Source organism: Cimex lectularius, unplaced genomic scaffold (assembly GCF_000648675.2).
Source record: "Cimex lectularius strain Harlan isolate CLEC.00 unplaced genomic scaffold, Clec_2.1 scaffold12, whole genome shotgun sequence".
NCBI lineage: Eukaryota > Metazoa > Arthropoda > Insecta > Hemiptera > Cimicidae > Cimex > Cimex lectularius.
Window position 1 is genome coordinate 943,982 of NW_019392875.1, and position 14,037 is coordinate 958,018.

Consider the following 14,037-nt stretch of genomic DNA (forward strand, 5'->3'; position numbering starts at 1 on the left):
TCAGATCAAATTAAAAACAATATATAAAACATATATTAAAAAAATCGTTAGGGATTGTAAGAAGATGATTCCCTTTAAACTTTTGTCATTAAAATATATAGTCATGAAATATCACAAAATATATTTTTTAACAAATAATAACTGTTCATATAGCAAAAACAAATTACATTTTTTAAGTAGTAAAAACATAAAATGCTTCCTTTGACTTTCAACCGATTGAATTCTCAAACAAGCAAATAGTAAAACTACATTCCATAAATTTAAACATAAAATAATATGTTAAAACTTAATGCATTTATATTATTGTAGGAAGTAATTGAATTTTTATGTAATCCCAGTTTTTATTCTTAATACTTAGTACATATTGATATAATATATTGATTATTTGAAATAAGGATTTTAATCAAGTCTTTAATAAACATTAATATAAGACTAGAACTGAATGAAGTTCAATGCAGAATAGTAATTAACAGTATAAAAATATATTTTTTCAATCTGTGCAGTAAATATTTGTGCTATATAGCTAATATTTTCTTATATTTTAAATTTAACTTTGAACTCTTCTTTGGTTAGTGTAATCTCCTTTCTAACAGGGCTTATCACAAATGAGTAAAGTTAAATTGAGAAATGATATTTTTTTCCTATTTAACATTGACTTGTCATAGATTATAGATTGGAACATTAACATTTTCATTAAACATTTGAATGTTTATTGGACATTATTCCCTTACATTTAAGCTTATTATAAAACATACATGCATAAATAAAATTACAAGGCAGGGAATTAAGTTTTTTACAAATCATAGTTTTAACATACAAAAAATAACTAATTAATAGATTTGCAAGTAGCAATACTTTTAAAATTGAAAATATCCTATTTAATTAGGATTAGATATTCATTTAATAATACTATAAAATATATTATACTAATTCCTAAAAACACTGAATAAAAGTCTTATAATCATAAAATTAGACAAAAATAACTTAACCACTATAATAAAATTTTTTACGAATAAATATAAAGAACAAGTAGTAATAGAAGTAGTTGAATTTGTTAATAAAAATGAAAATTTTATTTAATTGTTAATTTTTTTCTATACAATTTCAACTAGAAATCTGGAAAACTATAAAAGTATTAAGAAATGAGTTAAGGAGTGATGTCATGGGGTGTGAATGTAATAAATAATTTTATAAAAAGCGTAAACACCTGAAAGTTAGTCCATAATATGATCATAATGAGTTTTCTTTTCAACTTGTAAAAAAGATTTTTTTCCGCAGTATAATCTCAAAACAAGAAACAAGACAAAAATGATCTGTGGGTTTTGTAAGATTTAAACCATTGTCTCATGTTAAGATACAAATATAAAAAAATACATTTCTTTTTTTACATGGTTGGCTTATTTGTAGTACGGTGTGATGTCTTGCATGATTAACTGAAGAAGCGGCGTTGAATTGTGTAGTGCCATCCCTCGGCGTTTTAATCTGACCAAATATTCAGCAATCTCGGTACTGTCCTTTCCATATTTTTGACAGAGATCGAGTGATATGTTCAAGAGTGGGACGTAATATCTACATTTATGCAAAATATATTTAAAAAAAGTAATATTATGCACAATTCACACAATAAGTACTAGACAGTTACAAAAATTGAGCATAACGTTGCAATTAAAAATAAAATTTATTCTGGGACTCAAAGTTCCCTAGAATAATTAATTATGAATACAAAGTATGTCTAAGGATTCAAGCCTGACAAGGCTATTCAAAGTGTCCATTTACAAAAAATATAATTAAAATACTTTATTAAAATAAAATAACAAGGGACAATTAAGTATCTTTGGTGCCAAGTTATAAGTTCAAGAGGTCATCAAAGAGATGGGACTTGAAGCTCAAAAGGGATGGAGCATGGATGATGATGATGAGGAAGAGAACTTTACAAGTTTGGAGGCACGGATGGCAATTTTTGGAAAAACATCATCACCAAATTTAAATAGTTTAAAAAATTAGAAAATCTTGGAAAAAATAAGATCTATTATTCCATTATGTATTTATTAATTATTTTGATTACCTTTACCCTTAAGATTTAGGTAAAAAGTATAATTAATTTAAGATCTATTTTATATTAATTTTTGTATAAATCTGATGGTTTATGCAAAAAGACCTTTGCAGCAAATCATTATAGCCTATGTAAAAATCATTATGCACTATATGTAAAATTTGACAATACAATAAAATACTAACCTTAGCAAGTCTATGTCACTAACAGTTTGAAATCTTCGAACAGCTAAATCAGCAAAGTTCAAAGCATATCCACTATTCACGCTGTTTGATAAGCAAACCATAAGGCAGAGATTTCTTAAAACAGCAGGAGCACGAGCTGTTTGAACTTTGTTCATTACCCAGAAACAGTTTTCAACCAAAGGAACAGCCTTAAAAAAATTTTTTTTTAAGGATTTGTATAAAAAAAAGTTTTACTAATTGTACTTACTTGTTCAAGGTTGTTTTGTTCAATTAACTTAACTGCATTTGAAAGCTCTCTGTATTGCATAAAATTGGTCACAGCCGGTGAAATTCTGAGCTGGGATGTCGTACCGATGACTTCGAGAAATTTTTGAAAGCCTTCCTTCCTCTCGTTTATAACGTCCTTTGAGAAATTTCCAAATATCGCTTTACGAGGAAATTGCACGGACTCTGTTAAATCAGGAAAGTCGTTTTTCAGCGAGTTGAAAAGAACGAGGAAATCCGTGTATCTTCGTTTAATGACAACAGGCTGCGGATCCTTTGCCTCAGAGCTGACTTTTATCGAATAGATCTGAACGACAATATCGTTAGGTGAAAAAAATTATACGACCGCTGGTTAACTGGATTTGGTACTTACAAGAAAAGCTTTCTTGCCAAGCTCTACAGTTGAAACGTTAACGGAAATTATTTTAAAATTTATTTCATTTAAAGTAGCCATAGTGAAATAAAATCAATTTAAACTCCTTGCCTTGCTAATACTATTTTCTCATACTCTGAAATATATTTCAAAAATATATAAGTATATTTGTAAACTAAAAAATGCATGCTGATTCATTAAAACATTACAATTAAACTTTAGATATGTATATATGTACTTATAGAATTATATGATTATATTAAGTATTGTATTTCATTTTACAGTATTACAATTGTTAAAAAAAAAAGATTTTATTATAAAAAAGAAAAACAAATAGAACAATTCAAAGGTGAATTTGTAATGTTTTAAATATTAATTTTTAAAAATAACAATATTACAATGGTGATAAAAGAAAAATATAATAACTTTCTTACCAGAGAGAAATGCCAATTGTCTCTCTACAATGTGTAATGAAAATGATAGAATGAAAGACAATGGGTGAAGATGTTGATTTTGTTTGTTAAGCAAACTAAAGATGACTGGCTTACAGATGAGTCACATATATTTCACAAACAATTCCCCTAATCAGAATATATTTTAAACTTAAGTTAAATCATAATTCGTTCTTAATTTGTGAATCTGATTTATATAATTTCAAAAATTTAAAACTTGTGTTGAATATGCACTGTTAATTTTATAGTTTAATGGAATAATTGATGTCTTGGCTAATTAAATTTTTAATAGAATAAATTATGAGAAACTAAAACACAACCTTAAAACAAATAATGTTGTAAAATGTTAAAGATAAACATGAAAATTTTTATATACGTTAAGTACTGGGACTGCCTAAAATATTTCCATCCCCTTGCAAAATGAAATCAGATAACTCTGATGTGGGCACCCAAATTGGCACACTAAAGCATGCTAAAAATGTAACTGAACAAATAGCTATAGAAAGAAATAATCAAATGCTGGATCATATACAGGCGAAAAATAATCATAGAAGTTGCTCAGTGAAGATGGCACAATGCTGAAACCAAAACCCAACAATAAGTGACCTAATGATGGTTCAGCATAGATTCACTGACTTGTAGACCAACACCCAACATCAAGAGGTTCCTTAATCTCAACCATGCAAACAAAAAGTTACTTCTTTCTCAATTGGCATGAACTAAGGAATATAATAGTTCTTTATACTGCCATTGCCTATTTAAGTAACACCACAAAAAATGGCGAAAAAACAGAAACCCACTTAATTTGTCATGAAGAGGCACAAACATTGGACATGGTCCTTTGCTAATGTACCGGCAATAATACATCATATACAAAAAGGCAAAAAAGCGAAGAGGAACCATGGAAAGTTGGGTCAATTTCACAATAAATCTTTAAGGTTATAAGGTTAATGTCAACCTGTGATTTAAATGTAGTACTATTAAACTTTTCAATACAATTCAGGTGGGGCGTGGACAGGACACCCTCCTGAAAATATTTGTCTCACCTTTGGGGGGAAGTAGAAGATGAAAAAAACAACTAATACATTGAAATGAAATCCTTTTTCCACTCCATTAAAAACTTGTAACTTCCTTTAAAACTTACTGTTACTGTTATAATCTACACAAAAGAGAATAAAGAATGCTATGGGTAGAATTAAGGCTAGAAATAGAAATAAAACCAAAAATAATGACAGTGTAGTTTTTATTGCTAAAACAGGTCCCATATGAAATTATTATTTATTTCAATTAATTATTCTTTTTATGTAAGGTCTTGGTTGAATTGAGAAACTTAGTGTCACGAGCGGGATTCGAACCCATGACCTTTGGCTCAATACATCGCTCCTCTTACCATTTGAGCTATCGTGACAATCTCACTCAACACTAACATTTTTAAGCTATGAATTCGGTTCGAATTTGTAACACTAAGTTTTTCATTTCAACCAAGATCTTACATGAAAAGAATAATTAATTGAATATGTAATTTGGTCAATTAGACCACTAAACATAAATGGATTATTATTTACACTGATATAAAAATGTGAAACTGCCATGCTTAATTGTATATTGTTGTTTCTTTCTTAATTCATCTGGAATCTATTGAATTCCGATATGTATGTGTTTAATATAACAGGATTTAATACAATAAGAACAAAAAGGTTATTCTGCCAATACAATGAAATGAAATCTTTTGTTTTTCAATCTATTAAAAACTTGTAACTTTCTTTAAAAGCTCTTTATACAGATATAATCTTACACAAAAGAGAACAGTGAAAGTATAAATACGCTAAGTATAGAATTAAGGCTAGAAATACAACCATAAACAGTGACAAAGTAGTTATTGTTGTTAAAAATAGGTCCCATATGAAATTATTAATTATCCCGCTTATTGTTATTAATATTATTAAATTAAAAATGAAATTATTATCGAATCCCGCTCGTGTCACTAGCTTTTTCATTTCAACCAAGGCCTTACACAAAAAGAATAATTAATTGAAAGAAGTAATATGGTCAATAGACCACTAAATATAACGGATTATTATGTATTTATTATGTACTGCCATGCTTAATTATTGCATTTTGGTATGTTTCTTTCTTAATTCAGTCTAGAATCTAGTTAATTCAGAAATGAATGTGTTAAATATAATAAGAAAAAACGAATGTCAATCTGTCAATACAATGAAATGAAATCCTTTGTTTTCAAACTACTAAAAACTTGTAACTTCCTTTAAAATCTCTTTATACAGTTGTAATAATCTTACACAAAAGAGAACAGTGAATGTATAAATACGCTAGGTATAGAATTAAGGCTAGAAATAGAAAATGAACCATAAACAATGACGGTGTGGTTATTATTGGTAATAATGAGTTCCTTAATGTTTATATTGAAATAAAAGCCGAAACTTACATGTCAAATTGTATATTGGTCGGTTTCTTTCTTAATTCAGCCGAGAATGTATTTATTTCCGATATGTATGTGTTCCATAGTACATACTAACTATTCATTGACAACTGCCCCTTCATTAAGGCAATCATTACAGGTAACAGCTTGACAGAATGTTACCTCTTCGGTCCTTTGTTTTCAAATGTAACCTTTTTGCAACCTCTCCCGATGCCTGTTAACGCCCTTGTCAAATTTCCAAATTTCAAATTTGTACATAATTTGTATATAGTCGAATAGTTAATATTTTAGTGTTGTGCAAATGTGATGGCTAATACGGACGCCAAATCCTTGGCCGAGGCGGTTCTCATCAATCTCTCGAAGCAGAGGTCGAAAGGCGAATTCTGCGACGTCCAGTTGACGAACGGGCCGTCGAAACTTTGGGCCCATTCCTGCGTCCTGGCGACTGTCAGCCCGTTCATAACGAGATATTTTCTTAAACATTTTGGCCGTCTTGTCGAATGGTCTGTTAACAAGCCGATACAATTGAATATATCGACCCTGACCAAGTGCAAAGGCGAGAGCAGGAACAACTGCATGGAATGCGTCGAGGATACGGTCGATTTCATCTACACCGGGAAGATCAAGCTGAAGGAAAAGCACTTGGACCATGTCCTGAACCTCTCGAACAACTTAGAGCTCGACGATTTGCTCCTGATATGCCAGAGGTATAAAAACGACAAAGGTGTTGATTTTTTTAAAACCGACGACGGTTCAAACGTAGAAGCTCAGATTTCTGAGAAAGCTCCCACACCACTTAAAGAACCTCATGAAGTGCTAAACACGAACGAAAGCAAGGAATATTCTTGCGACACATGCGGTTTTAAGTCAAAAGACGATGAACAGTTTCTCCTACATGACTTTATATTTCACAGATTTGACTATACATGTTTGTCATGCAGTTTTGAAGAGAGTTCCATTGCGAAGATAGTTGAGCATCTTCAAGACCAGTCTCATGACAACACAGTATGCTCCATTTGTCTTTTCAACGCTTGTGATGTTACTAAGTTAAAACAACATTTCAAAGAGCATGCGGATCCGGAACCGTTTAAATGTCAGCATTGTTCATTGAGATTTAAAGATAGATCTCAATGGTTGAGACATTTCTCCTCCGGCTGCCAGTCCAATTCTGATCTAAGTGTTTCACTACACAGAAATCTTGATTCTTGCCTGATTTGTAAAGTCAAGTTTGAAAATGAATCAATAACTAAGAAACACATGAAGGTTTTTCATAAAAACAAATACACTTGTCTCTCTTGTGAATACAGCACTTTCAAGATTTCAAAAATTATAAACCATTTAAAAGTGACTGACCATACAGAGCTTTATTGCTCATTGTGTTTACAAGAGACAAAATCTAAAATAGAGCTTCAAAATCATTTAGAAGAACATTTACAAAAGTTGCCATTTAATTGTAAACGGTGTAGTGTTTCGTATCCGAATAGAAGACAATGGTGGAGGCACATGTCCTGTCATTACGACGAGAAGCCATTCGGCTGTATTTACTGTCAGCTCAAGTTCAAAAACAATGTACTTCTCAACACACACGTTCTTCGTATGCACAAAAAGAAAAAGTACATTTGCTCCGTCTGTGGTTTGGCCGAGCCATTTCCATCACTGCTTGAGAAACACATGAAATCGCACCGAATTCAAAAACAGGAGTTTGTCTGTACATTTCCAAAGTGTAATTTTAGAACGAATTATAAAGTATATTTCGCCAAACACAGAAAAGAGCATGTGGTACGGCACAATGAAAACAAAAGCTCGTCTTTTCAGTGTTCTATTTGTAAGATTTTTTTTTCACTTGAAAAAAATTTAAACCGTCATATGAGATTTATGCATAACTCCAAAGCTCATCAGTTTAAATGCCCGCAGTGCAATTATCTGACGGTAAGATTAGACAAAATCAAAGATCACTGTGTTAAAGTGCACTGTATGGGTGAAAGGGAATCAAATGAAATTATAAAACTTTTAAAACTTAGTGTATCTGATAAATCAAAAATTAAAAGGTCAGAGGGACAACAGGAAGATGTCGATTTGCATCTTCATCATAAACGATCCAATTCTAATGACAAACCGACCCAAATTCTCGTACCACCATTACAAGAATCACAATCTTTAATGAACAGTAATAATAAAAATGTGCCAAGTTTAAATGGACAAGAATCATCTTTCCATAATATTGTACAACTGCAGATTGAAGAAAATGGTCGGTTGATTGTTCAAGGAATGAATTCTGAAAAAGTTTCTCAAAACACTAACGGTGAATTTCCTCAACTTCAAATGGATGACAGTAATGTTGTAATACAACATTTGTCTCAGAGCGAGTCTTCTAATCGACGACGCCTACAGATAGGAGACGATGGAAGCGTCATCCTTCAAGAAAGTAATGAAGAGGCCCAGGAGACGTTCGTACAGATTCAAACTAACGAGAGCAGTAGGAATTATTCACAGCTCGATATTGAAGAAATTAAAGAAAACGTAATCAAAGAACTATCTAACAGTAATCGAGAAGATAACGTTGGTGCTTTTATGTCGTTTAACATCCCAGGAGTTGCAAATTCCCAAAATAAGGAAATCCCGACTCAATCCAATAATTTCACACAACTTCAAATAGAAGAAATAAATGGAAATACTGTAATACAAGAGATAATCGATAAAGAGAATACACCAGGTTTAAACCATGAAAACGGTTCATACACTCCAATTCAAATCAATACAGATATTGGAAAATCTATGCTGCAGGGTATCAAAAAAGGATTGCCCGATACACAGGCTAGCTCTTCGCCAAGAGACTTTGTAAACGAATCGGTTAAAAAGACTCTTTTCCTGAATAAAAATACAGGTGAAATAAACATACTCAGTTCAACTAAGGGAAAACCTATTCCAATAGCAAATGTAACAGCTACGAATTTATTGACTATTGGCAATTTCAGAGAGGGAACAGGGAGCGTAACACTCAATGAAACAACAGGCGTTTTAACTTTCAACAATATAAACAGCGGTTCGACAGGTGCTGTGTTCTTGAATGAATCTACCGGCGAGCTTTCATACATTGATCTCAATGGGGAGAATCCCGAAGAAATCTACTCGCAGAAGGTCGAGTTGAATGAAATGGAACAGACTCAGTTGGACGAGGTGACAGGGGAAATCGTTAAGATTGACAATGGCAAGACCGTCGAGAAAAAAGAGGACAACAATATCGATGAAATTTTTGATTTTGACATGGAAAATTTCAACGAAGATTCTTTCGATGGGTTTGACGATTTCGATGAACTTCTATTCGACAACGTCAACACAGAAAACCAGCCTGAACACCAAGAAGAGAATAACGTCCAAAAGCGAGTACATTTTATGATGCCAGGAAATCAGACTCCGAGGCTCGATGAAATGACCGGCGAGTTCACATTTGATGAAACGAGCTGTTCGACCGCAGACATTTGGAATGAGCTTAAACCGTTCAGGGATGTGGATGAGGTAGAGGATGATTCACTTTTAGAAAATGTCAACAGTGGATCTTATAATTTCCTTTTGAATGAAATAACGGGCGAATTTTATAAATAGTTATTTTACTGCTAAATATTTAATATTCCAGTTTTATTTTTTATAGTTTAAAGACTGTTAACATAATTTATAACAACTTTTATTCCTGTTAACGCAAGTTAACATTTTTATCTAGTCAATTTAACTTATTTGTGATAAATATTTTTATTGTATGTCTATTAAAAACAAATAAATAAATAATTTATACGATAAAATGGTTAATTAATATTTTGTTCTAAGCCATTAGTGTGTAAAAAAAGTAAAATTATTTAAATATATTTATACTGGTGTTTATAGTATATAAATTCAAATAAATAAATAAAAAATAATTATAATGATAATCCTGTTTACAATTTAAATTTTCAAATTGGGTGTTTATTTGTTATAAAATAAATGAGGATCTAATCATTAATTCAAGGGTCATAATTAAAACCAAAAATACGTCTAGAAATATTGAGTATCCAGAAATATGTTTGTTACCCATCTTATCATTCTGATCGGACTGTTCTCGCTGTTTTATCCAGATGAATTTCAATATCTTAAGGCCGTTCGGTATCCGATAAGACAGCAAAGGTCTTGAAAAGAAATAAAAAATTGTTCCCACTTTTAGTTATGCCCCCTTACTGTGATAGCAATTTTTATTTTTATTTAGTATGCTTGCTCGATTAAAAAAAAAAAAAATATACAGGGTAGCCAAATTTGTTTAACTTATTTTTTCCTTATTTTATTTAACAAAATCTATAAATCTATCATTGCATTTAATTTGATAGTTATATAGACAAAATTATGCAGAAACAAACATAAGTACAACTGTTACTACTTAACATAAAGTATTTGTAGGACAGGATTTATTTCATTTTACAATAATTATGCTTTTTAAAATGAGGTATCAAAAAAAAAAAAAAAAAAAAAAACGAAAATACTATAGTTTATATTTATTCTTTTTTTCTTTAAAATAAATGCAAATTATTTTGCATGAGTAGGACAGTAATCGTGATCCTTACAGGTTGTGGTATACACATCGCATCAATATACAATAATGCACTATAATCGCTTTTTTATTATTAGTTCATAATTACATACTAATATTTCTATTGATAAGATTTACATACAATTAATAAATATTTTGTGACTAAAAGTTTATAAAAAATAATGATATAACATTAAGAAAAAATTCACAATTCATATTTACAATAATACATAAATGTACATGTGATGTTAGTTATCCCTCACATAAAACAACTTATCTAGGGATGTAATGCAGATGTTAAAAATGTATGTACAAATTTTTGTTTTTAATTTTTGCTTGTTTAAGGCATCAATACTTCTTTGTTTAAATAATAATTATGTCCAACTTGGCAATGTACCTGAATTTTATAATGCTAAATTATAAAAAAAAAGATCCAAATACGATTTATGTCAATTCACTCATAACCGCAAATTTATATACACTCAGACCGTGAAATCTGTCCAATTTAACATTCCTGCTTATTTTGTCTTGCCAGGGAATAATTCAAGTTAAAAACTTGAAGTTATAATTTATATCTTAATTTAGTAAATTAATTAAAATTATTTAAATTTTTACTTGTTGAAAGATTCTTTTTAAAAAGAAACATTCTTTTTACATAGACAATTTTTTAAAATTATTTTTTTCTCTCTTGAAAAACATTAATTCAAATTAATTAGTTCAAAATTACACAGAACATATAAATATGTTTTGTTTCATGCAGCTACCACATATGATTTGTGTGACGCAGAACATTTGAAAATATACAAAGTTCATAAATTTTATGATCGTCTCCTGACTATTGTTTAAAATGTTAAAGTAAAATCTTTAACAACAGCGACTACTCAAAAAATAACTTCCAAATTGCGAAGGAATGTTCTTTCTTGTATTTAAGACTGTTAGCCTTCACATTCTTTATGATTAATACTTTCTTTGCTGTCCTCTTCTGTTTTGATAGTAGGCACTGGTTCCTCGATTTTAATTTTTGTCGGTAAGGTGTCCACAGGTTCACTTTGTCCGTTATGAGATCTCTGCCATTTTGGGTCCCCATAGAGCAGGCAATGTATGTTCGGAGAAGTACTCCTATCTCGTCCTGTGGAGCCTTCTTGGTCTTCCATGAACCTGTCCATGTAATCCGTGATGCCGGGGTGAAGGGTGTATTTTTTCTTTTCAAGTCTCGCTTTGTTTGCGAAAATGTCATGTCTCTCCGTTTTCTTCCATAGGTAGTAAAACTGGACGAGCTCTCCTACTGAACGCGTCTTGACTTTATTCTGTTGTATCTGTCGGAAATCTTTGCCGAAACTCCTCAGACCAATTTCGAACTGCCTGCATTCTTCCTCTGACCAAATGCTCATGGAGTCGTTTGGAGGAGCGGTATTTATTCTTCTCCGCCTCAAAGCTTCTTCCACATTGTGCCCGCATTGCAAAAGAAGGAAAAGGGCCTGTTCATCATCCCTGGGATGTTTCCCTGTCGGAATGGCATAAATTCCCTGGTTGTTATTTTTTGGCTCTTGCGCTTTAATTAAGTACGCTTCAATATCTTTCTGTATCAAGGCACTTGGGTCCCAGACCAACTTATCTTCATTTTCATAAGGCAATACATCATCATATTTGCACATAACATCTGGTATCCAGGCTTGATAGTCACTACCAACCATTATTGTCTTCTTCCTATCTTCCTCTTCCAGATTATATTCGAGATCTTCTTCATCCTCGCTGTGCTGTCTTGACCCGTATCGTGTCGAACGCATGTTTGTCTCACTTTCTACTTCCCCGTCACCGTCATTGTTGTAAATTGGATCTGTGTCCGAAGGCTCGGACTTTTTGTCAGTCGATTCACCTCCATTCGATTTATCTCCATTCATTTCTTCTGAAGGACAAGTAACAGCTTCGGTCTCTTCTAACCCATGCATAGCAACAGGGTTCTTAAGTGGCATGTCTAACTCAACTTCTGGGGATGTCGGAAATCAAACAACCCTTCAGTAGCACGTTCGAATCAGCCACCGTTCCATGCATGAAACCTTCGAATTATATGTTGTATATAAACATTGCAACCGAATCTGGAAAAAAAAGAATAATTATTGTTTATGGTACATAATAGAAAACTTTGTAAAACAGAAATAAGGTATAAAATAAACAGACTACAGAAAAAAAGTCACAAAAGGTACTTGTAGTTTCACTGTTTTGGCCTGTCAAACCCATTCTGGCTAATAATTTGTATAATTTGTAATTTCAGCATTAAAAATGAAGCAATTTATTGTGTAATAGTAAATTAATTACAACTGTATTTATTTATTTTTTATTTGTACTTAATTTTACTTTCCTTTTCAATGAACAGTACCCGAATTAATTTGTGTTATTTTTTCATTTTTCAATTCTCTTTACATATTGTCGAGGTTATTCTTCTTTTATATTGTATTATTTTTATCATAATTAACTTTTGTAATACTTTTTACTATTACTTTATTTTTATACTTCTCTATATATAACTGTAATAATAGACGACACTCTATTCTGTATGTACAGATTATATATAAAATTAAAAAATATTAAAGTAAATAATCTAAGTACGTACTATTTACGATTTTCTTGAGTTTTCTGGTTTTGAAATAATAATTTTATAAGTTGGAAAGTCCATATATAAGATGCATTGATGTGTACATTTGTATTTGTCATTAATTTAATAACGATAATGAAGACCAGGATTATAATTATTTATTATTTAATGAAATAATAATCAAAAAGGGAGTAATTTTATCTTTTTTCAGCCTTCCAAGAAACGGGATAAAATGAAATTAAGTTAAGTTACGCATATAATAATTACAGTGGCCATTACGTAGTCAAAAAATGACAGTGACTATGAATTGTTAATTGTAAATAAAAAAATAAACAATTTATATAAAGTTAATGTTGTTGATAAATGACGGAAATTTAATAGATAAATCACTGCAAACATACAAGGCGTAATAATATATGAAAGATTGAAACTATTGATCTAGCAAATCCCATCACCATCTATTTATTATAAATAATAATAATAATGTAATAATAAATATTAAAAGAATAGTTACTCTACTCATCTCGACGACCGCTCCTTCCGCCGAGGTGAAGAAATTCCTTGGTTTTCTTATTTGTCAAAAGTACATTCCCGAATTTAATAGAAAAACAATAAGGTTAAAATTAACTCCATTCGTATAAACAAAAAAACCACAATATATCAACAATACATTTTAACCGTCGTGTAAACATTTGTTGTTAACATTTTTAAGACATTTCGGCCGAAAGATCGACTCCACACCGGAATTCAATTAATTTCGGTGATCTTAATTCGAAAAGGCACCAATAAACAAAACAGTTGTTTACAATCAGAAGAGATTTGTTCATTTAAGGTTAATTCCATCAGTGTATTATTTTTATTTGAGTGATTATTTATTTGTTTATTTTTTATTATTATTTCTCGACGAGATTATTCTGTGCAGCAAAAAGGGAAAATAAATTTTATTTCAGAATAAAGACGACCAAATAATTAATTCTGAAGAATTTGGTTAAAAAATGTTTTCTACTGTCCTGTCCGTACTACTAGCGCAGCTTTGTGTTAAACATGCCACACCAGTTTAAAGGGTCTACCAAGAAAGAGCCACGTTTAGTTCGATTAAACAACGGCGAGAAATTTTTTGCAATT

The 14,037-nt window shown here is 30.9% G+C and overlaps 3 protein-coding genes across 4 annotated transcripts; 1 reads left to right on the forward strand and 2 right to left on the reverse strand.

Moving 5' to 3' along the window:
* Positions 1–1,312: 1,312 nt before the first annotated feature.
* Positions 1,313–5,901, reverse strand: LOC106665862 (sorting nexin-20). 2 transcript variants are annotated; one of them, XM_014392661.2, is made up of 5 exons: positions 5,774–5,901; positions 2,876–3,011; positions 2,486–2,809; positions 2,239–2,426; positions 1,313–1,569 (listed from the first exon to the last, which is right to left on the reverse strand). In XM_014392661.2, the coding sequence occupies exons 2-5, from the start codon at positions 2,954–2,956 to the stop codon at positions 1,398–1,400; spliced, it is 765 nt and encodes a 254-aa protein (XP_014248147.1). In that variant the 5' UTR covers positions 2,957–3,011; positions 5,774–5,901; the 3' UTR covers positions 1,313–1,397. The 2 variants fall into 2 exon arrangements, with proteins under 2 accessions (XP_014248147.1, XP_014248148.1); XM_014392662.2 differs by lacking the exon at positions 5,774–5,901 and adding an exon at positions 3,310–3,414.
* Positions 5,902–5,960: 59 nt separating this feature from the next.
* LOC112127650 (RE1-silencing transcription factor A-like) lies at positions 5,961–9,500 on the forward strand. Its single transcript, XM_024228936.1, has one exon. It carries the CDS (start codon positions 6,074–6,076, stop codon positions 9,368–9,370), a length of 3,297 nt encoding a protein of 1,098 aa, XP_024084704.1. The 5' UTR covers positions 5,961–6,073; the 3' UTR covers positions 9,371–9,500.
* A 1,500-nt stretch (positions 9,501–11,000) lies between these two features.
* On the reverse strand, positions 11,001–13,741 carry LOC106665882 (mesoderm induction early response protein 1-like). The gene is made up of 2 exons (XM_014392687.2): positions 13,427–13,741; positions 11,001–12,415 (listed from the first exon to the last, which is right to left on the reverse strand). Exon 2 carries the CDS (start codon positions 12,290–12,292, stop codon positions 11,255–11,257), a length of 1,038 nt encoding a protein of 345 aa, XP_014248173.1. The 5' UTR covers positions 12,293–12,415; positions 13,427–13,741; the 3' UTR covers positions 11,001–11,254.
* Between the last annotated feature and the right edge of the window lie 296 nt (positions 13,742–14,037).

Coding starts and splice junctions, on each gene's coding strand:
- LOC106665862 (XM_014392661.2), bottom strand. CDS start 2,956: ATGGCTACTTTAAATGAAATAAATTTTAAAATAATTTCCGTTAACGTT. Junction 2,810..2,875: donor TTGGCAAGAAAGCTTTTCTT/GTAAGTACCAAA, acceptor ATTGTCGTTCAG/ATCTATTCGATAAAAGTCAG. Junction 2,427..2,485: donor AACAAAACAACCTTGAACAA/GTAAGTACAATT, acceptor AATTTTTTTAAG/GCTGTTCCTTTGGTTGAAAA.
- LOC106665882 (XM_014392687.2), bottom strand. CDS start 12,292: ATGCCACTTAAGAACCCTGTTGCTATGCATGGGTTAGAAGAGACCGAA.
- LOC112127650 (XM_024228936.1), top strand. CDS start 6,074: ATGGCTAATACGGACGCCAAATCCTTGGCCGAGGCGGTTCTCATCAAT.